This window comes from Blennius ocellaris, assembly GCF_963422515.1.
Source record: "Blennius ocellaris genome assembly, chromosome: 19".
In the NCBI taxonomy this organism is placed as follows: domain Eukaryota; kingdom Metazoa; phylum Chordata; class Actinopteri; order Blenniiformes; family Blenniidae; genus Blennius; species Blennius ocellaris.
The window spans coordinates 15,007,019-15,033,594 of record NC_137668.1 but is presented as its reverse complement, the minus strand read 5'-3'; the positions used below and the strand labels follow the sequence as shown (position 1 = coordinate 15,033,594).

Below are 26,576 nucleotides of genomic sequence, written 5' to 3'. Positions count from 1 at the left end.
AGGCAGTACTACATGCAATGTTTTGTTCCGACGCACAATTATAGCGTCACTGTCGGTGGGAGGCAAGAGAACATGATCCGCAATGCAACCGTGCTCCTCCAGACTTGAAACCTCGCCAGTGCGGTATAAAAATGGCGGTGTACGGCCGCTGACATGCTTGTTTGTGGACGCCACCATACGTGTTTGTGGACGCCGCCATTATTGCTCAGGGTCAGCGCCATACTACTCTCAAAACGCAAACCTCGCCACTGCGGTATCACAATGGTGGCTTATGGGCACCGACATACTTGTTTTTGGCCGCCGCCATGCGTGTTTGTGGTCGCCGCCATATTTAAAAGGACAACTTACGTCACTGCTTCAGTTACGTCACGGTTTCATGGATCATGTTCAGTTTGAACAAGCACAAGAACACTGGCGGAACATCCAGGTAGATATTATGTGAATAAAGCTCAGAGTATTTATAAGGCCCAGAGCCAAGTGGATTGAAGAGGGAGAACCCCCCCCCATCATATTCCATATTCAATATCTCTCTGGACCTATTTCAACAAGACACTGCAGCTGGAACCACATCTGTAGAGTGCAGCTACTAAACTGATCTGCCTCCTTCATTCATGCAGTGACAATGTGGTGCATTAAGCAAAACTAACTACAAGAATGGAGAGTAACTGTAGTTACTTCAGAGTAAATGTCCATGACAAACCTTCAAAAAGTACCTCTGACAACTTTAAAAGAATAAAACCATCCATGAATCATGTCATTGTTCTTTATTATATTTACAAGCACTTTTAAAGAGAAAACCCAACAAATCCACATGAGCAAGCGTGAGCGACTGTGGAAAGGGAAAAAGTCCCTCTAACAGGAAGAAATCTTTGCAGAAACCAGACTCAGAGGTGGCGGCATTCTGCTGGCCGGTCAGGGTGAGAGGATAGAGGAGAGGACAGACAGATAGATAAAAGATACACTCTGAAAATCGGGACAGGAGACTTCAAAGCACTATATTGTTTGACATCCGGCAGGGAGGATGAGAGCACAGACGACAGGAGCTTGTTAGAACTTTCTCCCACTGGCTATGATGACCTGTGCTTGAAGCCTTGTGTGACCTTCAGCCATCAGGATGTTGATGATGATCTGAAAAAGATGGACAAGGTGCATGCAGATAGGTTTCAAAAGACACAAAATATTGACCACTACTTCTATGATGTCCTCCATTCGATTGATCGTCTTACTTCTGGAAGCACAACATCAAAAATGTAATCGATGAGTCTCAGGTCCCCCCTTCTTGATTTCCATGACCTCCTCCATCTCTTTCAGCATCTCGAAGATCTGTTGCAATACAGATGAATAAAAATAAACAAATTGAGCTTATGTTACATAAAAAATCTCAAACTTGATTGATGAGTCATAGGAGTGTTCTGCATGCAGACATGCGACACTCAATTCCTTTACGGTCTCTGGATCCGTGGTCAGCACAGATGCTGTGTGCATTGTTGGGTGTGCATATGAATGCTCCATGCCCACGGATTCGCTGCTACGATGACGTGACATTCTGATTGAACACTGCGTCTGAAAAAATATTAAAATCAGAATCATTAGTATTTGTTCAAATGTACTGATCTCTCATTGATGAATGCAAACTGACAAGCATCCAAGTGATTCATTGCAGTATGTTATATATAAGATATTCGATCTCCCTCATAACCATTAAACTTTCTCTAATTTGGATGCACTGATAATAACACAGAAATCCCAGTCAGGTTGTAAAAATCCAGTAATGCAGTATGATAAAAAGTACGGGTCTAAATAAATCAACACATGGAACAAAGATAAAAAAAGAGCAACATAAACTTTGAGCTGATCTTACTTGAATTGCTCCCAACATAACTATACAACAACTCTTCCTCTCACTAATACTCATATAATGACACCTATCAACCATGTCCTACTTATTAGCACAGGCTGATGCACACCGTTTTGAGGCTTTTCACCCACGTGACAAAATTCAGCCATTTAGGACGTAAACGCAACTAAATGTTGTGATGAAACTGCAGTTAGCAGGAGTGATAAGTGAAGGCACACAGTAAACTGTGAGTTGTCTGGACGGAGAAATAAAGCAGCAGAGATATGTGGACAGACACAGTTGGGGATAGATGAACATATCTGTTCCCTCACGGAAGGTTGTGAAGCTGATCTGGCTCCGGTCTTCCAGTGCGAGTATAAACATAGTCTCTATATACTGGTATAACTCCACCTACCATTTCATTCTTATTAGTGCAGGCTGATATTTTACACAGAAAAAAATGCAATTATTTACCTTAGCAGAAGACAATCCTTTACTCTGTTGAGCCTCGAGTACACGTGTGAAGAAAACAATGCAATGGGAACAAATGTGCGCTTGAACAGCGCGGCGCACAGTTTTTTTCCGGCGAGTGGGTACTTCAACGTCACTTCCGGTGGGTGGGCCGCCGAAAACGTAATTCCCGACGTTCCTCGGGGTCTGATACGTCACTTCCTGTATGTCGCTTCTGTAAACGTCACTTCCGGTACGCCCAATTTCAAAATGGCGGCGATCGGTAAATAAGTATGGCGGCGCTCGCAACACCGCCATTTTTTATTCCCCACCGACATCTCTTGAGAAACGTCGGCATGTAGCAGCGAGGTGTGCAGGTATGTCACAGTCGCAAGGGGTTGACGATCCGCGGCGCCGCTTCGCACCTGGTTTGACGCGCGGGGCGTTGTTTACGCTCGCCATCCATCCGCGACTGGCGTCACGAGGAAGCACAGCGATAAAACAAACAAAAACTATAAACAAACAATATGGGAATGAGCGCGTTTCATTTACAGTATTCCACAAAAGTAAAGTAAGTCGTCATTTATATGTCCATGTACAAATATGTAATGTTTTACTTTCCCTTTCATGTTTTTTTTTCCATTTAAAATATTTCCACTTAAATCAGATTTGAGAAAAGTTCTAGAAAATGATTCATATGCTGGCAATTTTCGAAACGCTGCCCAAACAAAGGCAATTGGATGGTAAAACAAAGTGGGTAACGTCAGTTAAATTCTTTATAAATGCAAAATTAGATACGACTGAGGTCATCAATAAAATCTACAGGGGTGCGCCTGTTACATATGGGGACACTAATTGGTCTCCTCTAGCTTTTTTACATTCAAAATTCCACACAGACCAGACTGTGGTGTGAGCATCATTATTTTGTGTTTTGCATAATCTTGTAAATCTTTATTTGACAATATATTCCTTGCAATAATAATATTGAAGATATTCGAGATATTTATTGCCATATATACAAATAAATACAAATTTACACTGTACAATGGAAAGCTTGCTTTACTGGTTCCCCAACCGATGATTAAAAGAACAGAATGAACAGTATGTACAGTTAATGTACAAACTCTGCATATGTACATTACCTGTACATATGTACAGTTGTACTAACACCATTTTTATGCCTGACAAATTTCCCCTATAAGGTTTTTTTAATCAATGTCAAATGAGCAGAAAAAACCTTTCATTATGTCTGTTATAGTGTTTTAGTGAAATTTAGCACCAACACACTTTGTAAGATGCTTCTAAGAAATATTGTCTGTCCTTCTGATCATTTACCATCCCGAGCTTCAGTTACCTGTGTTTTAAAAACGCTCAGAGCTCAGTATATAATACTGATAGGTGTGTCTGTACAACAAAAAGAACAAAAAACTAAACATCAACAGCTAATGTCAACATAAAGTGAAAGCTACAATTAGAATATCAGGATCCAAAAATTGTTGGTCTATTTTCTAGGTTTTGAGTATTTATTAAAAAAAAAAGAAAAAGAAAGTTATATTGTCTTGTTGAATACTGCTTTTGGTGTTAAGTTGTATCAAGAATAGTGATGACTAAATGCCCTAAAATATCAATATCGGTGTATTAGTTTCGCACTATATTGTCCAGCAAGTGTGAACTTTCTGAAGCCCATTTAGGTTTTGTGTATGTATTTCTACGAGTTAGATTATTATGATAAAAATAAAGGCAAGCTTGAACTCCTCAAGTGCCTGGAGCGAGTAGTTATCAAAAGAGATTGCCGAGTAATTGTCCATCCTCCAGCTTGATGTTTAATCAGGTTGTGCACGAACGACGACGTTCCTGAACTTAATCCCACTTTCAAAGACCCACAGGCATCCTGCTTTATGTATTTTAGGGATACAAAGCACTTTGCCCTGCAAATCCTATTTTTTTGGGTATTGCAGCTGCAAGTGTAAAGTAGTGCACACATCACAGACGGAAAACTGCTGAGTGCCACAGTCATGCCATGAATCTGTGCGACAGTATTACACTTTTCTTTTTTGTCACGGAGCAGATGTGTTTTCTGTGCAGCCACTTGCTCATTAATCATATGAACATGCAGCTCAGTCTTTCTTGTTTATAGACTTTTAAAGACCAAATGCTGGAAGCATTCAGCAGTTAGAAGACAGCCACCGAACCTGACCTCAATATTTTTGCTTTTTGATTTACTTTAATAAATTAGTTTGATCAGCAGCTGACTGATCAAAACAACACTCTGGCTTGATTTAGCACTAATTAGAGTCTCATTCAAGTCCTGTGAACAAAAACCCAGATCCCCCTGAGGGAGGTTTAACTCGGATGAAGCATTAATCCCACTTTGTGGTTCTTTTGGGAACTGCCGGCCTGTGATTGAGGGAACACCGAAAATCTGCGATTGTTACAAATGAGGTCCCCGTGTGACCTCCTCCCAAATCCATCTGTGCCATTTAACAGGAGTCTGCCGTGGAGCAGAGTGACGAGATTTTGCTGTAAATCTTCAAATCCTGACAGATGTGGGACAGATGCAGTGGACTGGGCCAGGGCAAGCGAGCAGGGTCGGTTCAGCTTTGCACGGTGGAAATCTGTCCTGAAATACTCTAGCATCCAAAAACACATGGACAGAGCTTGTAAGCCGGCGCATGCAAAGGTCATATCAGCAAAGTGAGGGTTGTTTTTTTTGGATACTGTGTTTTTCATTCAGTCACTGAGCTGTCCTATGATAATGTAAAGCTGTAGGTTTTGGTGAAGTTCACAAGCCAGCCAATGAGCTCCAGCCTGTAAGCACAGCAAAGACTGGAGCTTTTGCAAACTATTAAGCATTATTATGCAAAACAAACTGCCATAACTCATTTATAAGACAAACTGGGTGCAACAATGACTCACTACTGCCACATGACGCACAAAAACAACATTACTTAAGGTAAGCGAATGCTTTACATTGTCTGCTCTCAACTCTTTCCATGTCTGATAGGCTCAGTCTGTTATGAAGAGGCGGGAGAACAAGCTGCAGGAGGGGGAGGAGGAGACCTTGTGCTGCTGCGAGTATGTGAACAGGCACGGAGAACGCAGCCATGTAGCAGCCTGCTGCTGCGATTGCGAAGACCTGGATGATGCCTGTGACAGGTGAGACATACATCAGACAGAGCGGCTGCTGATTGTAATTTGCAGGGTTTTATCATCAGTCGCTTGCCGGCAACAACACGGACTGAGATATTATATCACACGATGATGTCGTGGTTGGTGATCCATATCTATCGGGGGGGGGGGGCTGTCTGCGTTGTTTGCATGTTCTCCAGTTGGACAACGATGTCATTTCTAATCGCTGCAGCTTTAAGAGTGTAACCTTTTCTGTATTTCATCAGGTTTCTGAAAAGAGAGGCTCAGAAGCCCGAGTCCCTGTCTCAGGTGACCACTGTCATATCAGATCGGATCCGTGTACCCTGGCTGTGGGGCGGAGCCCGAAAACTGGAGCTGTCCATCGTCCCTCCTCTTATCCTCCTCCCCGCCCTGCTGCACCTCGCTGCTCTCCACTTCCTCCTCGGCCTGGTGGTCCTGACCGCACTTCCCGGCTTGGTGCTGTGGTACTACTACTTCACCCACCGCAAGAAGGGGCGGACGCTCTTCTTCCTCAGCCTGGCCCTGTTCTCCCTGGGCTACACGTACTACTTGTTCGTCACAGAAGTGCTTCCTCGTGGGGACATCGGGGGCCTTCAGCTGGCTGTGGTGAGCGCCGGGGTCCTCCTCACGCTGCTCGCTCTCGTCCGCGCCAAGAGAGGACCCGGCGTGGTTCAGCCGAACCCAGAGGACGTCCACAGCACGGTCACCTATTACAGCCCGGCGGCAGAACGAGACACTTCCGCTAGTGGGGGGAGGCAGGGCGTGACGACGACGGTCGCCAACCGAGCGGGGTCGTCTGCGCAGGCGGAGGTGGAACTCAAGGAAGCGAGCCAAAGGAACTGGTGCACGGCGTGCCGGGTGGCGCGGCCCCCGAGGGCGGGACATTGTCGGATCTGTGGTGTCTGCGTGCTCCGTCTAGACCATCACTGTGTCTGGTGGGTTCTATTAAAATGCCTCTCACTTTTTGCCTCTCCACTGTTTCTCCTTCTTTGTGTCACGCTGAAGTTCATCGTTCTTTTTTTCCTTCTAAAAGTCTCAGTTGATTACTTAAAATTTCAAAGCACTTTAGTTTTTGTTTTTTTTTCTCAGTTATTCAGCTTGAAAAAGAAATACATCTTTATGTCCTTTTGATAATTTCTGCTTCTATTTACCGTATTTGTATGTCATGTCATGTCCGCATCAGTTCTTCATATATTGATGGATGCGAGTCCGTTTCTCCACTGCCTTCTGCGTTTCCATATCTCTGTGTGTAGTTTAGTGTAACCCCTGGGTCTCAGTAAGATGTTTTGTCTACTTGTGTGCTTGTGTGTCCGTGCATCCCCTCCTCTTGTTGCTGCTGGCGGTGGGGGGGGGTGTGTGTGGGTAGGATAAACAGCTGTGTGGGACAGGCCAACCACCGCAGCTTCCTGCTCACACTGGTCTTCTTCCTGCTGACGTCGCTGTACGGCATCAGCCTGGTGCTGCAGAGTGTGTGTCCACGGCAGCACGTCCTCACAGCGCTGCTCTACTGCCCAGGAGTCTACAGCCAGTACAGGTATGAAGACCCCAGACACACAGTTTGGACACGAAAACCTTAAACTGTAACTCACGGCTGCAAATGAATAAGACATTTCTGTAATGTTTTGTCTTTGCGACATATACAGAAATAAGGCAATCAAATATCTGCATCCCGAAAGATAAAAGACATCAGGAAATCACCACACTCGGTACAGTAACCAATGTAAAACCAAGTCAGTTTTTATTTAATGTCGGCAAAAAGACAGTTATGCTGCAAATATCGATATAATTTGATGTCTGTTTGACATGGAATGCTTTACACTGCATGCTGCACAAATTCATAATAAACAGATTTTAAAAAGAATAAAGATGAAAAATCCGTAAAGAAGCAAATCAAAACCTGTATACACTTTTTCTTGAATTATTTACATTTCGAGTATTAATTTTTATTTCTAATTTTTATGACAAAGATAATAATGAATGACTGTTGTGTACATTTAATTCAAGTTTGGTCCAACTTAAACAAACAAAAAAAAATCTGCAAATATTTTCTTGTATCAATATAGAAATTTCTATAATATGACATTTAAATAGTTTTATTTTGGGGGGCATTTCTTGGTAAGAAAGCAAATAATGATCAACTTCAGTATTACCTATTTCTACAGATCAGAAAACTTCTTTGTATGTCCAGGCTGGACTGCCTGAAGTCCTTGCAAAACTGCGACGCCAATGAAATTTTGTTTAAACGATGCATTCAATACATCAGTTTTGGTAATATTGCAAAGGTTGTCGGTTCAATCTCTCATTCTGCCGGGTTCATTCGTAGTGTCCTTGAGCAACACGCTGAACTTCAAAATGGAGTTTGTCGCCTGTGAGTCCATGTGACCAACAGTGTAAAAGTCTCGGAGCTGCTGAAGCGACAAAATGTAGTTTATCCCTAAAATCCATATGTTGGCTGTTAAAGTTAACAGAAGTTATTCTTCCCAAAACTCCAAACCTTCAACTCACTGTTAAAAAAGGAAAGCTCGAAGCAGAATGTTGCACTTTTTAATGTGACTGGGCCTTTTTTTGTTGCATGCTTTCAACACTGAGCATCTGTATTCAGACTATAATCAAAGAAACAAACGTTTAATTTCCCTGTAGTCGTTGCTATACACCGCCAGCGCAAACATCTGCTTATCAGAGGACAAGCTCCGTTAACACATTTGCACGCCCAAAGAAACATCCACAGTGAAGCGTGTGGAAAATGGAAATCTCATTCAGTCATTAAGCAGCAGTCAAATGCAATCATGCATTATTTTAATGGCTGAGAGAAACTGTCCAGAGGGACACAACGTGGGGCATTCTGACATCTTCGCCACAATTAAATGTTTTTTGTTTTTTTTTGGATGTTTATTTTTTTTAATCAGGGAGGTTTGTTGTATTTTGGACATGATGCATCTTTTAATAAAGTGTTGAACCGGTTTCAAGAGTACTTTGGAGCTCTGCCTGTAGGTCTGTTGGAGAGAGTCTCTGTTTATGCTCAGAGCAGCAGTGCGAGAGGAGGGAAGTAGTTAAAATTGTCAGCACTGCCGTCGGCGTCGCACACCAAGAAATGAGCCTCCAGAGCACCTCATTCGAGAGACCAGCATGTCCTTGAACCTAAAAAAAAAGTTTATTTAATTTTTTTGTTTGTTTTTTATCCGTCATCAGGCCAATAGCAATTTTTAGGCTTGCGAAAAATGTTTTATATAAAATAATATGCCAGATGGCTAAAATAATTTACTATCATTTCTGAAGAGCAGTATTTTACAAGCACCCGTTTCCTGTGAAGTGTTTGGTGATGAATGCGCTGCCTTCTCTCTCCTTGTCTGCGTTCCAGCACTGCACTTTGTTTCACCTGTGCATGGTACAGCAGTATTGTGACCGGCGGCCTGCTTCACCTGCTGCTGGTCCAGGTCGTCAATATCAGCTACAACGTGACGGAGCGCGAGGCTCGCATCGCGCTGCGAGAGAGAACCGCCCGCAGTGCCTTCTGGGGACTCGTCGTGGAGACTGGCGTCTACTCGCGGGGTTTCCGTGGAAACTGGTCGGAGTTTTTCACCATGGGAGACAAGCTGATCCCACCTTCTCCTGCCGACCTTGTGTAAGAAGAGCCTTGTGAAGTAACCCAAAATGTTTTGGGGGATTACTGCCGCTGCGCTTGATCGTCTCCACTGGGTGGCAGCATGGCTCCTCAAAATCGGATTCAGCACAAACTGACCCTCTTCTGGTGGCCTGAAAAGATGCCGGGACTTTTCTCAGCCGTGCTTTGACTTCAGCCGTGAAGACGCACTGACTTTGACACTTAGCAATAACAGACACGGACTCCGATGAGACACATTCACTGCTATTAATGTGACTGACAGCTGGCCTCCACTCTTATGCAGCTGCATCCACTCTCGCTCATCCTCACACTCCCACGGCCTTGTTACACATCTCATCAGTCGCTCTGCAGAACAGTCCTCACTCTCTGTGTCACAATGGATGCCGAACGCTGACCTTGTGTCTCTTCTATATTCTAGTGCTTTGGTGGAAGCTGGCAAATGAGAAAGACAGGAGTGACTTCCTAACAACTGACAAGCCAGCGCATGACGATTCCTTAAAAAAAAAAAAACTTCTAAAAGCACAGCATCAGCCATCAGAGAACACCAATGAATGCACAAAGACGCACATCTATTCAAGGACGGTCTCCAACATCCTTTTCCAAACACTGACCACACTTCAACTTACTTGGCCTTGTGAAATGTGTTTATCGCAGATTAAAAAAAAAAAAAAAGATTTTTGAAAATGCCAGATAATCTGGTGGATTTGACTTCTACAGGAATCAATTGCATAGTTGGAATTATAATAGCTCGCCTTTGAAGATGTTACGAACCGAGTGCCAGAGGAAACTTCTCTGATTCTGTGAAAAAGCAAAGGAATCAATGCATCTCAAATGTCTGCTTAGATTCACTGTGCGTTTCACTGTGGCTGCCTGTCAGTCCTTTAAAGAGATGTAGAACTAATTTTGTATCCCAGTAATTGTAAAGCCCCGCATCTGTGTGCGTGTTCCTCCGAACCGACTTTTATTTATTTTCATTAAATGAATGTGAGAAGTGTGTAGGTGCTTTCATATTCACTTTTCGTGAGTCTAAAAGTCCCCGCCTGTGTGTTTTCCTGCCTGCATTCGGTGGTTCCTCCTCGGGGGGGGGCTTTACGGCGGATGAGAGCAGAAATCAGGCAGAACTTCGGCCACTTTGCGGCTCAGTCTCTCACGCCGCTCGTCCCTCCTCCTTTCTTTGCGAAGTAGATCTGGAAGCAGCCTCCAGGCCAGGACACATCGCTGCAGCACCCGTCTGAAATGCAGGCAGATGGAACGACAGACGGAACAGGGCAGATGAGTAGTACCCAACTGGATTACAGAGGCCGCTCGGTTGACAACAGCTAATAAGTTTTCACACGTGACTCGAGGCCTGCTGGGAATGGCAGCTGGTGGGAATTCACCTGTAGCCTTTGGCCTTTGAGCAGAGCTCATCTGACAAGCTGACATTTCCATTTCGTGGCACTGAGAGTGAAATTATTAAAGCCGCACAGCGCTGCAGGAATAATTGATAATGTGCGCAAAGGAAAATAGGCTATGTATCAATAATGATAATTTTATTCAACATAAAACAAAACAATATGGTTCAAAATGAATAATGTAGAGAAAGCATAATTTAAAACTAATTTTAATGCAAATTAGAACTCAAACCGCCTTTTCCGCCTGTAGGGTGGTTTTTCTCTAAATTTCTGACAGAACTGTCACGAATTGCACATTTTTTGTTCCCCAGATGATGAAGCACATTGACTTTTTGTAATCTCTGACTTTCCTGGAGATGAAGTTAACAGCTTTGAGGAAAACGTCTCTCACAACCCTCTCACGTCGCATCTGGGTTGAAATTAAAATGGGAGGCTAAATTCTAGCTAAACTGTCGACATTGCCTTCAGGCCAGCGGATAAAATCAGACATTTGCTCGATCAGTGTGAAATGAAAGTGAGCAATTTTCTGTCAAATAAGTTTCTGTCCTGGTGCTTTTAGAGTTGAGTGCTGCGTTTGATCCGAGTTTACCATGATATTGTTTTCGTTTGCCTTGAAAAGTGGGCTGATTTGTCTGTAAATGGTTTCATTCTTATTATAAAAATAGACAGCATCTTTCCATTTTTCCAATAAATATAATAGACTGTATGGTGTTCCTCAGGGTTCTGTATTAGGTCCATTACTCTTTTCATTCTACACGCTTTTACTTGGCAATGTAAATCAAAAACATGGCATGAACTACAGTTCTGCAGACAATACTCAATAATATCTATGCGTTTATAGAAGCAAGCAATATAAATACATTAAATACATTTCCAATGAACTGGATGACATAATTTCTTACAATTAAACAAGGAAAAAAAAACAAAGTTCTTGTAGTTCTTATTTTCCAAGCACTGTCTGTTACCAGTGTCAAAAAGCAGCTTAACACCTTTTATTTTCAGAATACCATTCTCATAAATTTGCTCCTATCAAATATCTCCTATTGAAATTTAGTTGTCATTATATTTACTTTAAACTCCAGCTAGTTCAGTTTGTATATTTTGACCTCCTATGGGGCATATTATTGATCAAGGTCTATTAAAATCCATATTATTGTGAATTCGTTTAATTCTTTAAAAAAAAAACATTTCTAAAATAAGTTATGATCAAAACAAAAAAAGTCGAGGGTAAAACAGTATTTTCTTCAAACACACATAAGAATATAATTTGTTGTACCCAAAATGAACTTTCAAGGAAACACTTTAACAATAAATGTACTAGTTATGACAGTGGCAGACGGCCTTATAACACAATTTAAAACAAAAGCATTAATCTAGTTATGATTTGTATGGTCACATACTACGGCAATGGCAAGCCAAGATTATTTGTTGTGAAACAAAAAAAAAATATGCTTTGTTGTTTCATGATTTTTCTATTCTTAATTGTAACTTCTTTTTTTTTTAAGGTTGGTTTATTTTTTTATTTCATTCATTGACAAATGAGGGAAAAAAACAAACAAACAAATTGTTCAGTACAATACAAACAAGTTTCCGAACTTGTAAATAAAAGGGAGCAAGCAATTTTCTTTTTAAGTTATATAATTTTAATTATGTAACTACAAAGCAAGCTACTTTTAAATAAATCATTCATATATCACACAGTTGGAGCACTTGGATATTCTTCTGTGCAGAATGATCAAACTGTGATTAGCCTTTCAGAATGCGCTGTTATCTGCATTTCCTCTGATGTCTTCGACATATAATCTAGAAGTGGTTGTCAGTCCTGGTTCCAGAGGCCAGTCATTAATGAATAGCACCACTAATAACAACAATTTCTCAAAATTGTTTGATTTCTAGTTGTTTTAATTTCAGTATTGGATGGTGTTACTCTTTTTTTTCTCTGCAGGCAGCTCAGTTTGAATACTTTGGCCTTTCATGGGGCAGGTTTTTTGTTTTTTTTAAATTAGGCTCTATTATAAACCATAGAATTTATAGTTATTTTAATTCCCAACACAAAAGAACAATGTGAAGTTGACCACATCCGTCTTATCTTATTCATTTTGACATTTTACAGCTCAAATTAATGCTGAACAAGCTGAACATGATTGAGAGGTAAATCTGATTAATGCTGACTCAGGCTTTTTGCAGCAGAGATTAAAAAAATTGGACCAGAATCAGCGTCACTTAAATTACCAAAACTAACCTCACTGTCTTGTGGGAATTAGCAGCTACAGAGCAGCCCAGACAGCATGGGGTATACTTTAGCATTTGGAGGGATTGTCGTTTACAGATGTGATGGGCGAGCTGCATGTATGATCCGTATGACAGTTATTCACAGAATGCCAGTTGTGGAAAAAGCAGTCAGACAAATATTGTATCATGAACAATAAAATGAAACACTACCGACTCCATTAATCATGAAGTGGCTTGGTCAGCCATAAGAGATGCTGCACTGGAGTCAAAGTATCGACTGTGTAATCTTCACTCAAATGCATGAGTAGCTAAGGTGAAAGAGGTGAAACACATCACGCACCAAAATGACCTTATTTCCTACTGTTAATGCCCATCAACTCCCCCATGCAAAGCATACTGCAGTTTACTCAGTGAATAACAAAGAATATAGCCACCGCATTGGCATTTGTGATCCCAAAGGGTAATTGAGCGGTTTATTACGTTCACAGGCTTCAGTGTGGCGTCATTTCTGAGTGCAATGCAAGAACTGGTATCGCCTTAGTTCAGCTTGTAATCAAAAACTCGCCATGCCGTTAAACAAAGCACAACACCCCGTCTGTTGGTTATATGACTGCAGCATCTTCACAGTGAACATATGGCGAAGCCTTGAAGCAGCAGACCTGTTATTGTGCTCCTGAGCCAGCTCCTGACGGTCCCAGTCCGCCAGCCTCTCCTGGGTTACGTGGTTCTGCAGCGCCAGCAGAAACTTCCTCAGAGTGCGTGTGCGATAGAAACGCTCCGCTCGCTCCTCCCGGGTGAGCCGCATGTCCATCAGCTGAAACAGACTTGCGCTTAGAGATAAGACTCCATTTTTCATGCTGACAAACATAGTAAAAAAATGTTTTATAAAATCTGCTGAGCTTTGTGAATGCTAGGAAAATTCAACTCATCTCTCATATTTAAAATACATATTATTCTCTTTAGAGTCACCTGACAAGTACAAGAGGGGATTAGGAGAAAGTGTTGCATAAGTCAGTCTTAATGGAGTGTGTGTGTGTGTGTGTGTGTGTTTAGGGTGGGTGGATACACACTCTTTTCCAGTAGCTTAAGCTCCTTCGCAGTAAAAAGTGCCGGTACAGTTTGTCAGCACAGGCTTCTTTCTCAGTCAGGGACTCTCTTGCTGATTGCTGCCAATATAGTATGCAACGCCTCAGGAGCAAGCGATTATGATGACTCTCGGCCAGCTGGGTGGTTTGGAAAGAGAGAGAAAAAAAGAAGAAAACTGGCTATGCCTGACGATGAATGCATTCAACAGCAATTATACGTGCCATGAAGAAACAATGAAGCGCATCAAAAGATGTAACGTTTCTTGGCCTCCTCTCACATCTTTGAGATTATATATGTTAGTCTGAAACATGCGTGCTCAAGATCTGCTGCATCCAAGCATAAAGCTGTGCTAAAGCGGGAGGATGAAATGATAATATTGTCAAGGGAATACAAATCCAAAGTTGTGCCACATGCAAGTGCATCTTACGTGTTTGCTGTGTAGCCTTTCTTTGTAGTTTTTGCTGCCTGTGGATATGCAGCACTTTGTTCTTTTTCTTCATAACAACTGTCTTTCTATATTTGTGAAAATGACTTTCATCATGATTCGAAACTAAAAACTATATCTCGTCATTGTGATATATATATATATATATATATATATATATATATACAATTGGAGGCGAGTGTGTGTGGTAAATGTGAAATGTTTGCTCAATTTGGAAAGGACATAACCCATGCAGAGAAAGTCAGCAAAGTTTCCTTCCCTATTTGAATGTTGCCACAATATAATCAGCTTGCAGCCAAAAATCTCCCACCAGGTGTCATGATGAAGAAATGATCCACATTATTCACTTTACCTGTTGTTGATGTGCATGAAAATGTGATGACAATGATCAATGTACGTTCACGTTTTTACTGTCTAATCTGTTTGAAATATTTGAATAATATAAACATTACAAACCATTTTTTTCTGTATGATTGTATAAGAGTAAGTATATATTGACAATTTAGGTCATTGGTTAGACAATTTGAGCTGCATCTACAGTTTTGGAGAGTATCAAGAAGACGTCATTTTCCAGTAGGTCTTTAAATAAGTAAAGTCAAAAAATGGTTAAGAAAAATGCAGCACTTAAGATAATACACCGAAAACAGTTAATGCATAAATAATAAGGTGAGTCAAGCTACATGAATGAAAGATAAACATCTTCAAAAATGTATAGAAGCAAAAATGCTCTTTTTGTAACCATTTGCAAAGCTGAGATCAACTTTCCATGCAAACTAAATAAGCCAACTCAGTATTTTAGTATAGAAAATACACTCACAGTCGGTGAGCCATCAGAAACATCCAGTTGTAAAGATTTGAATTATAGAAATGTTCCAATAGAGTGCAGCATGTCGCCTTCGTGGCAGAGATAGCGAATGCACGCTGCCAGCTCAGCTTTTTATCATTCAAATTGGTGTGCATATGGTCCTGAAGTTTTTCAGGTGAATTGTTGGAGGTAAGACATTTTTTCCCCATTTGCCTATAGCAAAAGCTCCAATAATGGAAAGCCTGAAGTGGCCCTTGCACAGCTTTCTGTTGGCTCATTGCAGCCTGGCTGAAGAGCACCTCCTGGGTTTTTAATATGCTGGCTGATTGAGGGACGGCTGATTCTGTGCGCGCCGCGGCGAGAGTTGAAAGCTAAAATGAGCCGGGCCAGTTGGTTTTACCTTCATGCTGTCTTGTCTCAATTGAATGAGGCGTTTCCATGGTGCCAGGCCTCGCCGGAGCAGCAAGGTGGCGTCGTAGTGTTGACGGGCCACTTTCAAGAGCTCCTGCTGCCTTTTGTGTTCCTTCTGTTTTTCCTCCTCCCTCTACACAAACACGGAAAGTGAACTTTTGAATACATACATATTCTGCCGGGAGTCACAGGGAAATCTTTTTCTTTCTATTCTGCTTTATGCTTTTAAGTCTGGCTGAATGTCCATAAGACATGAAGAACACCTCACCTCTCTCTCCAGCCTTTTATCCTCTTTCCGCTTTTCGGCTGCTCGGAGTTTCTCCTCCACCTCCTCCCTCTGCCTTCGCTCCTCAGCAGCTTTCATTTCAGCCTGCAAGTTATCTTTTTCATTGAATTTGTACATTTTTCCGGGACAGTGCAACCGTTCAGAAGCCTCTGAACACAGCTACTCCAGCTTATGACTTGCCAATCTCACCAGCTTTTGCTCTTCTTTCTTTCTCTTGAGTTCCTCGATTTCCTTCCTCCGTTCCGCACGCCGACGTGCGCGGGCCTCCATAGCTTCAGAAAAATAGAGAAAGGGTCAAGCTGAGCTAAAGGTTTTTCTTTCCTTCAGCCGTCTGAGGAGTGGATTTGTGTATGTTTATCTCCGTCTCGCACTTTACATTCTGAACACGCAAGAGTAAGTGAAAGCGCGAACACGTCTCCAGATGCCTTTACACCTGAAGTCATTTATATTCACGGCGTAATCTCTCTGCACATCTCACTTAATTTCCTTGACAAAAGCGCAGCAGCAGTCTGTCAACACATGGCGAGAGAGGACATGCGCCTCCCGTGTGTCCTTATATGATTCTGTGAAACTGCACATGTTCTCAGGTATTAAGTGTGCAGACTGAGAGAGCCTTTCGACTGACCCGCGATAATTGGATGGGGGCCTGTCCGCTGCACCACGGCTTTCTTTGAGCGTGCACATTTACCGTCGGGTTCCCCAGTAAATTCCGGCGCCCTGCAACATCAGCGATCACAATGAGAAGCACAGAAATAAAGGCCCATCACAACTCATTTGTATGATCTGTGCGGCACGCCGTCCCTCTCAAGCCACACTGGTAAATCTTCTGCAGGGAAGTACTGACTGAAAATAGACTCAAGTTACATGCACACGATTTGTATCAGTAACTCAAATCAAGCACTTTTAACTTTTGTTGCCACAATGTTTTCATAAATTCTACTGCGTCCTTGGAGAGTCCTCAATTCCTATTTAAATATTTAGCCTATTCACTCTGCCGATAAGCTCTGAAATAGCAGGGCCACAAAGTGATGCAGTTCGTACCTTTGTTGGCACCGTCGTTTTAGCAACAGGTCCTGGTTTGAAACCAGCTGTCGAGGTCTGACTGTGCGACGTTTGCATTTCCTCCATATGTCTGTGTGGGTTGTCACGGGTTGGACGGGTGGATCGGTGGGTCGCCAAGTAAGTTATTCATACGTAAATCTTTATATTTAAAGTGCTTTTCACATACAAAGGGCTCACAAAGTGCTTTACAAGGACAAAACCTACATACAATTTTAAATAGTGGAAGATGGACACATACAGATGGGGGGAAAAAAAGATTCCTGGCGGCTTATTCCACAGTTTTGGGACTATGGCCTTAAAAGACTGTCACAGTTGTTAAAGTGCGGATGTGGAAATTATAACAAAAGCGCTGTGATTCAGAACCTGAGGGAACTGGTGGGATTGAAGTTTCAGGAGTAGTTTCAGGATCAGCTAAACAGTCTGAGGCTGGACTTTGAAGGGGTGTGATGCTGAGAGTAATACTTCTAAAAGCAACAGGGAGCCGGTGGGTGACGACATCTCAGGATGGTGGAGTGGGGGGTGTGGTCACATTAGACTGTTTTTATGACCTTGCTAACCCTCTGGCGGCAGTATTTTGTACTGATTACAGGCAGTTGAGGGCAGACATGCTGTGCAAGGAAAAGACGAAAATCACAAAACTCAATTTCTGAAATGAAAGGATATATAAGCATTTCTTCACTCACACAAAGGATGTGGGTGTACTGATATTTTAAAATGATATGCTTATTTTCAGACTGTCAAATCACACACATTTACAGATGGTGCGCATTGATGATTCATGTAATTATGTGTGAGCGTCAGCCCAAATGATCATCTCTGTGTTTAAGCCCTTTGTTAGACTGGCAAACGGTCAGTCTGAATACAGCAGGTACGTAAGAGGGGTGAATAAAAAAACACAATATCTACACATTTGCATGACGTCCCAGCTGTGGATTACGATTCACGGTGGTTCATTTCAACTCAAGTGTCTGAACCATATAAGGTCTATGAGATATCGGACCCTTTCAAATCATATTCAGCTGCAGAGGTATCCACAACAAGCTGCCAATTTGTAAAAACAGAAGCACAATGATTGCTCATATACTTTGAGAGGATTTTAGAGCCCATGGCACATTTGGAGTTTGGGGGCAGGTCCGACTTACAAACCACAGTCAAGGGAATTTCAATCAAGAAGACCTAAATATAAAGCCAGGTCACACAGTATGGACAATAAGACACCAGCAGTGGGTCATGATCTACCCCAGTTAGTAAACAAATGACCTACTTAGTGTGAAACCAGAACATTGCAAGTGTTACCTATTTAAATCATGCAGAATTAAGCAGTTTGTTCAATACTTATCATTGTGGTTGACGAGTGAGTGTCCTTTTCTATCTCCATTTACGTGTATGAAGGAAGACGCAACTGGATTTATATCGAAAAAAGTATTTAATATTAACTCATTACCAAGCTTACCAGACTATTGTAATATCAGAGTATTCTGGTTGTGGTAGACTTCTCTATACGAGCTCTGGCCTCTGGCGATCTCTAATGGAACATTTATCATCTGACTTTGTGGGTTAAGACCCAGTAATTACATTTACAACAGCAGACCTAATGGATTATCACACTTAACCCGAATGACTCACAAAATAGTAATATTCATACCTGCAGATGACTAACTAAACTTTGGTTGAAAGCATGATCCCAATGATTTATTAACTTTTTAATATTTATATAGACAGACTGAACAGCTCCAGTGAAAATGATAAATTCATGGTAATTATACACAACATGACATTTACGTCACATTAGATGGAGTGATTTGTCAAAATTTAAAGGACTCTTTTTCACAATAGAAAATGATTTCTATTTTGACAAATCAAATAATTTGAACATTTGGACCATTAACGGCAACCTTGAATTTGCCCTCAACAGGTGGGAGCTGTCATGTGGTAAAGACGCATCTTTAATCACTCACAGTATGTTGCACTGACTTGTGCTTGACAGTCCAGAGGTTTGTGTGTGAAGTGAATGTACCTTTTCTGCACCGGGGGGTCGACACTGCGGCTCCTTGGTCTTGAGCCTCTTTCCATCGATTGCCAGGCAAGCTGTGCGGTTTCCTCCAGCTCCATCTCCAGACCCATCACGTTCTGTTCTGCCTTCAGGCGGGTGATCTGCTCCTGCTGCTCCTTCAGCAGCTTCCTCTGCTGCGCGATGATCTGCTGCTGGACTGCGTGTCTGTTTTCAAACCTGCTGCCTCTTGACACAGTGTTCCCTGCGCAGACGTGGCCGTCGGCCTCACGGCTGTGACGTGCCTTGTGGAGCTCAGGGGCAGTCGGTGCCGCGTGGCGTGGCGTTACCTGCCATGGCTGAGAGGGCTGAGCCACAGTGATTCTCCCAGGATGTACTGGAGAAGCTTCAGGGGTTAAAGTACCTGACCCCTGATGATCTTCCTGTCGAGAATAAAAGAAGGGAGAAACGATGGGATTATACATTGAATATTCACAGCGCTCCGGTCTGCAGAGAGCCTGAGGGAGTAATAGAACTGCAGTACAAGTTTCTCTTAGATTCTTGGGGTGTTTTAGGTTGGTTTTTCTCTCTCTCTCTCTCTCCAGCAGCAGGAATCTTGATGTGTAAGTATAGGATCCTTATAGCAAGGATCAGCTTTTTAGTGACCCCTCTGCCATGAACTCCTGCAACTCCAACTTCAGCGGCTGCTCTGCTTTTCCACTCCCTCAAGCCCCGTTCCATTATCCTTCACTTCTTACTTCTCAGTAGCATTTCTTCCCTCTGCCCTTTGCCCTCCTCTTCAACTTCCCATATCCACAGCATATATAAATTTTTATGTGGGAAAAGGTGCAGGTTGGGCAAAGAGGATGAGTGAGAAGAGAATAATTATTTATTTAGTTAAGTTCTGAAAGTTACTTATTGCTTCGGTAATCCTGCCATCGGCTTGGCCTGCCAAGGCAAAGGACTTAATCTGTACAGCAAATCATATTATTCCCCAATGTGTTATGTCTCAGTAATCTTCTAAAAAACGTGATTTGTCAGGCTCTTTGAGAAGCATGACTGACGTATTAGGTTGTTGATTTGTGAGTGCATCTTTCACCTTTGTACTGGCCTCAGGCTGAGTCGGTGCCCCGGTTGGGGACATTATTGGCTGCGGTTCCGTGACATTGAGTTTTCCTGCCATTGCAGCGCTGATCAAGGCGGCCATCTTGCGTCTGGTTTCCTCCTGCTGGGCCACGAGCTCTCGTTGCTCCTTCTCCATCCGACTCCATAGCTGCCACTCATTCAGGCATCGCCTTAGCAAGCGCCTTTGGTCACTTTCCACAGCCAGTTGGCTTTGTCTGGAGCGCGGAACAGATTTGATCAGATTTTTAAACCCACAATTACTGGTTGGTCAGGCCAGGATATAAAAGTCTCCCAATCAAAGAGAAGCAAGAGAGATGCAGTAAATTATTATACAAATTTGAATAGCAATTCTGCCTTACATTATGTCAAAAAAAAAAAAGAAAAAAAAGGGAATTATACTATCAGTTTAATTGTATAGTAGTTTTATTTGTTTGGTTCCCACCTATTTTCTGTTCGCAGCACCTCTTCTGTTCTGGCCACTTCTCGCTGCTTTCGTTCAGTCCACACCACAGCTCGCCACCCTCGCCATGCTCTCAGACGCATTTTCCATTCACACAGGGCTTTGGCCTTGCCCATATGCAGCCTTTGGTTTAAGACCACCGCATACCATCCAGAGAAATGCCTCTGTAAACACTGAAACATGCAAAATCCACCACAAGTTGGAGAACTGGCATGGAATCGACCATATCATTGCACACACACACACACACACACACATACACATGCACACACACGCACAGACCTTGAGGTTACTCATGTGAATCATTGACTGGATCTTCTGTTCTTGATGTTGCCGATCGGCTTGCTGCCGCTCTGTGAGAAGAACTGAGGCTGATTGAAGGGGTTTATTTACCCTGTGTGCTTCTGTTCTTTCTCTTTCTCTGTACGATAAATAAACAAACAAACAATGAATACTTAAGTCAGCCAGCTCCCCAAGATGAGCAGATATTTTCACTGAAGTGGTATCCTATTTTGCTGTTCCTGCCTGGACAATATATCCAACAAATTAATTAAAATACAGTAAGAATCATATAAAAAAATATAAAGAAGAGAGTGTTTAAAAGTTGACCTCTTTTAATTTGCTGTACTTTACACGAGTATATTTTCAATTCAAAGTCTGTTTACTTTCTGAAATTATAAAATATGAATGCATCCAAACATTCAAGTCTGAAGGTGAGTTTGACTTCTGGAACTTAACAAAAAGTAAAATGCGAAATCCATCAATAACAGTATGTTAATAAATCAACACTCAAACTCTGAGAAATAAAAACAGTGAGGTTTACGCTAACCTTATGACATACTGGTAGGGATGAGCAGGTTTATATAAGGTGTGTGTTGTGAGTTTATTACTTGCAAGGAAAGGGGGTCAGCAAGTTCTCACTTTGTAGAACTCGGTGTATGTACTGCATCTGGGCCAACGTGACTGGAGGTTTTAAACGCATTCAAGCCAGTATTTTCTTTTTAATGCAGCATCTTTATCATCAGCATAACAATGAAATAATTTGTTCTATTTATCATGTTTCATATTCATGGAACACTTCATGCCATTATCCTACGGATCTTTATTTAAAGGGGACCGATATTTATTTTTTTAATTGATAGATAATGTTATAGTGGCTGCTCACATTAAACATGGACAAAATATTAAATTCAACCCAATAATGACTCCAACACCTGGATGTATTGTGATTTCATGGCTGTAGAATTGTCAAAAGAAAAAGTTCAATGTAAATGCTTCTGCACCCTTTTCACCAATAAAAGTAACATTTAATTGGCTTGCACCAAATTGGAAGTTATGAAAACAGCAAAACACAGTTGCCCCAAAGAGAAGACACAATTTGCTCGGATTGTAGCTTTTTGGTGCAAAAAAACTGAAGGAATATCAATAAATAGACCTCCATGTGAGTGCAAGTGTGATTGTGTGTGTGTGTGTGTGTGTGCGCACGTGGGAATGTGATGAACAATGTAAAGTGCTTTGGGTTTGTGGAATTTTAGATATTAACAGACAATTTACATTGTTCAACATAATGTAATCAGGGTCTCTTAGTCGTTGCACACTTTGACATGAGCAAACCTGGCCCTTGTAGAAAAATAAACAAACCCTGGAGGCCTCTAGTCTAGGAATTATATTCGTGAGAAGTACGCACAACCAATCATGACAACCGTGGTACTATAGGACAAAATGGATGACATAATAAATTCTGATAAACAACATTCAGGCTTTGGACGGCTTTGAAGGGTCAGCATATTCCAGGTCTGCGTGTGCTGGCATCACAGAGTTTTCTTCAAATTGCCATCTCATCTGCTGGAGGCACAGCACTAAGAGGCAAGTTGATGGGGATGTTGTCAAAAAACAAGCACAAGTTGCAAGTCTGCAGGTTCACTGCTGCCCAAAGACGTTGTAGAAGCAGGCCAATGAGAGGGTAAGTTAAAGGTGAGGCGGACGCCTTTCCGAAACCAAACGTTAAACAGGTTGTTCAGGATGAAGTGTAGAGTGATACAATATACATGTAAATGAGCTGTTATGAATGCGTTTTTAAACTGTATAGTGAAAAGTAACTCTGTTAATGTCCCAGAATGGGAGAAATAGCGTGAAAATAGCACCAAAAATGTTACGGTGATAAATAAAGGTGCCGATGATGGACTTTTAATTCAATCTCGTGAAGGAAGACGGAACGGATCACTACTTCTCGGATGCTACCCGACTGTTTTAGATCGGGATTCCCTTTAATCCAGGCTGCTGGTTGCTGTGAATACTGTACCTCTGTCGAGCCAGCTGTTCCAGGCCCCTCCTCTCCTCCATCTGACGCCGCAATTTCACCATCTCCTGCTGCACCATCTCCTCCTGCCTACGTTCCTCCTGCTTCTTCTTCATCTCTTCCTCGCGCTCCCTCCGCTTCGCCTCCTCTCTTGCGCCCTGCTGAGCCTCCCTCTCCTGCTGCCGCCTCCGTCTCTCGGCCTCCCGCCGGGCCCGGTTCTCTCGCACCTTTTGGTGGAAACCAGAAGCAAGATAGTACGGTCGAGAACAAACTGGTTCCTTTTGGTCCAACTCTTGACTTTTCCAAGCCACGACCTTGGCGCATCTGATACAACCTGAGGAATTTCACAAGTGCAGCCGTCACAAACCTGCTGGTGTCGAACTTCCATGGCGACGGTCGGTGCTCTGAACTTCTTCCTCGTCTGTCCTGCGTCAAGGGCCAGGTCCACCATCAACTCAGGGCCCAACACCTCTTGCTTCATCAGGTCTTGAAGGACGTTGTTAATGGTAGACTGCTCTTCTTCCTCAGCCAGGTAGTTATAAAGATCTAAGTATTTTTGCATGGCAGAGTAGAATTGTATGAAAATTGAATCCGCTCATTTATTGAGGTCAACCTCATAACCATTAAATCCCCCTGATAATGATTTTAAACCATTTAACACAATTCTTCCAGATTGACTTCCACTTTATTGGCAGCCACTTGTTTCACTTTATTACAGCCTGATGTGAAAACATTTTTTAAACTTGCTTCATGTAGGTGGTCTACTGATGATATGCAGTAATTTACAGCTCTTGTCATAAAACAGCACCATCAATGCAAGCTCTTTGGGCTTTTTAAAGGAGCTCCTGGTTTCACAGCCAACATGAATAAGTGGGGGGAATGATTTAAAAGAGCAGCACACATGGATTATAAGCTAAACAGACTGGCTCTTTTAGCAATTCTATTCATATGTGGAAAATGAGAACATTTGGGTTGTGATTTTCTCATGTACACAACAGGACCATGAGCTCCCTCGGGATCCGTCTCCTCACCCAAGAGGGAGCAACTAAAACAAAGGGTGAATGCATCTTGGTTTTAAGAGATGTTTACTGTCTGACTATCTAATATTTTTTTTCTTTTGTACCTGCTTATTGTTGTTAGCTTTTCTATCTGAATTGGTTTTCTTGAATTGTAAAGAGTAATAACTTGCTGTGATTGATCGTGAAGCGTGCTGTGGAAGAGCCAAATTAACTACTGTGTTTTTGTGATGTATATTACTATATAGATATGAAAGTAATCTGGGAAGGCAATCATCACACACAATGACATTGAAAAAAAAAAATCTCACAATAAATGTTCAATCCTGGTTGAATAGAAAAGAATTCAAGTTAATAAGAGGGAAAAAAAATCATAGTTATACCATCAAAATTGTTGTAGTTGAGAGCAGGAGGTGGATCTCTGGTCGGTGCAGCGCTGCTTGTCTTCTCGGCAGAGGTCATGAGGTCGTCATCTTCTGTCTCCAGCTCGAGTCGCAACTTACTGCCCAGCCAATCACCTAAAAGAGCTTGAGCTGCAAGACATAACAACCAATATATCACCATCCAATCCTAGATTGTACTGGAAGAGCTTCTTTAAAGACATGCCCTTTATTTTTTACAAGCCAACCTACCTTCATTGTAAGCGTCGTCATGATCTCTTAACTGGTCAGAGCTTTGTAACGTCATGACTCGAGTGCTGATTCCCGATTGAGGTTTTTTCTTTTGGGAAAAGACTTCCGACACAGCAAACTCAGAGGCCATCTCCACTCTCTGATAAAGATGAAGAAAACTTGAAAATTTGAGGATGTCTACCAATTCCATGGCCAAGTTATTTGATGTTTGATTAAAAAAGAAAAACAAATATATATACACACACACAGAGTGCTACAGCTACATATGTTCTCCTTACCCTCTTCCAATGATTGACGTCATCATTCTTCTTGTGTGTCTGTTATTAAAAGAAAAAAGAAAGCTGACACAGGTTGCAAGAGGGACCCAAAAGAGGGGTTGACAGAATGCATCCCATGGTCACCTTGAGATGCACCGTGTGCCTATTGGGAGCTGAGCTGAATTCCTGAGGCCTGCAGATTATCTTACAAAATAACTTTGCCCAAAATCAGCAGAATACTTCAATATCATTTCCCAGATGTCTAAAGGTTGGTGCTTTACAAGCAGTGATCCATCTGTCTCTGTCTCAGCCTGAGGGCACGTGCTGCTGCAAGCAAAAGTTGATCTAACAGCAGCCATTTGTGTGACAGTTCTACATAATCCTCTGCCATGAATCACACCTCCACCGGCTTCTTCAATTATACAGGGAATAGGCCATTCACTTATTTATATCGATCTGAACTTCTCATGGGCGACCAAGAAGTTCTCTGGATGGTAAAAGCAGGATTAAAGTAATTTCTATTTCTATGTTTCAACAGAGAAAAATTAAAAGAAGGGGAACAAAACTAATCTGGATTTATTAAGTAGTTCAACAGACAAGTACATTTACTTTCTCGTATAAGTCAAGTCTGAGTAATTCGTCACAGATTCAGTTCATTTTTAACTTTAATAAAAAAAAAAAAAAAAAAAAATTACCTTGTCGGAGGATCGCTGGCTCCTCCAGTGAAAAAGGTGTGGATTGTGACCAGGGAAAGTCATCGCTGCTTATTAAAACAAACAAACAACCATACACAACTAATGATGTGATCTTCATTTCTGACCAATCTTTATGCATTTGTACCTCTCGCCGCTAAAAGGAGTGCAGAAGGCAACAGAAAGAACCCTCGTACCCATACAACGCTGCACAGCTAACTTCCACTGGTTTGTATCGTATAGAATCCTGGGTAATTGGGTAGTTTGGCTCTCTTTCCATGATAATTATAATACACGGAAATACTTTTAGAACTACATTACCCACAAGTCAACAGTTTTGTTTGGCGTCTTTTTAGTTACCATAGCAACTTCACTTCTCTGTGTAAAAAAAAAACAAACAAACAAAAAAAATGACTAAAGCTAAAAGCTAAAAATTGTGTCTGGGAAATTTTTGTGTGCCTGTTTCTCCCATTTGGTCTGCTTTGATCTCCTTCATGAGGTGCCATTCGTTTTATATGAGATTGTAGGAGGTTGTCCTCCTATAATCTTTAAGCAACAAAGTAACAACAATAATTGCAGATTTGGATCACTAGAATAAAAAAAATCCATTCATTATCCGGTGGAATTAGTCGAATTAAACTATATTAAAAATTGTTTTTAGAAACTAACACAAAACAATGTATTGTTTTTAAAACTGAAATGAAAGCATGTGTCGGTCTCGATGGTAATTTTTTGAATGTTTCTGTCATTCACTACAAGCTTCACTCATGTGATTAAAACAGTGATGCAAGGTCTGTTCAGACCAACATTTCAATGTATTGAGCAAGTCGTTGGAATAAATGTTAAAGCCAATTTATGTGCGTTTCCTGAACGAATGCTTCCCTTTGAAATGGGATGACTTTCTGACTCAGTGATAATTTAACTGTGACAAACCTAATTTGTAGCACTTTGAAATTTTGTGTTGTAATTCTAAGTCAATTGTCAGTTTAAAAGATGGCACTTAAAAAAAAACAACGACCTAAACCTTAAACCGTTTTTTTCTACGTGCTGCTGTCGCAGTTGATGACGACATCTCTCTGCGACTTGTAGTTCCAGCTGGGCAGTGTTAGTTTGTTTACAGGCAAAAGAAGTATGTCTTTGAATTATTGGTGTGTACACCTTTCCTAACTGTAACCGTGAATCTGTAATACTTTGTAAAGTGCGCTATACAACAGCATTACATATAACATAAGCAGAAATTTGACGAAAGTCCAAACACGTGAGTGTCGGTGGCTAGCATCGTGGCTAATTCTCGTGCTGTTTAGAGTCTGCAGCTCGGAGCACAA

The 26,576-nt window shown here is 41.8% G+C and overlaps 2 protein-coding genes across 2 annotated transcripts; one reads left to right on the top strand and one right to left on the bottom strand.

Moving 5' to 3' along the window:
• Positions 1–2,630: 2,630 nt before the first annotated feature.
• zdhhc23b (zDHHC palmitoyltransferase 23b) lies at positions 2,631–10,055 on the top strand. Its single transcript, XM_080514632.1, is given in 6 exon segments — positions 2,631–2,664; positions 5,292–5,443; positions 5,683–6,372; positions 6,804–6,975; positions 6,977–7,017; positions 8,796–10,055. Coding segments are annotated over 5 exon segments (1,311 nt in total). The 5' UTR covers positions 2,631–2,664; positions 5,292–5,303; the 3' UTR covers positions 9,064–10,055.
• Positions 10,056–10,137: 82 nt separating this feature from the next.
• On the bottom strand, positions 10,138–25,317 carry ccdc191 (coiled-coil domain containing 191; the record flags this gene model as incomplete). The annotated part of the gene is made up of 17 exons (XM_080515280.1): positions 10,138–10,290; positions 13,345–13,499; positions 13,756–13,908; positions 15,422–15,565; positions 15,701–15,802; positions 15,908–15,990; positions 16,344–16,435; positions 18,798–19,213; positions 19,870–20,110; positions 20,338–20,528; positions 20,638–20,776; positions 22,658–22,881; positions 23,022–23,200; positions 24,054–24,203; positions 24,303–24,441; positions 24,581–24,619; positions 25,255–25,317. The coding sequence occupies 17 exons, from the start codon at positions 25,315–25,317 to the stop codon at positions 10,149–10,151; spliced, it is 2,652 nt and encodes an 883-aa protein (XP_080371406.1). The 3' UTR covers positions 10,138–10,148.
• Between the last annotated feature and the right edge of the window lie 1,259 nt (positions 25,318–26,576).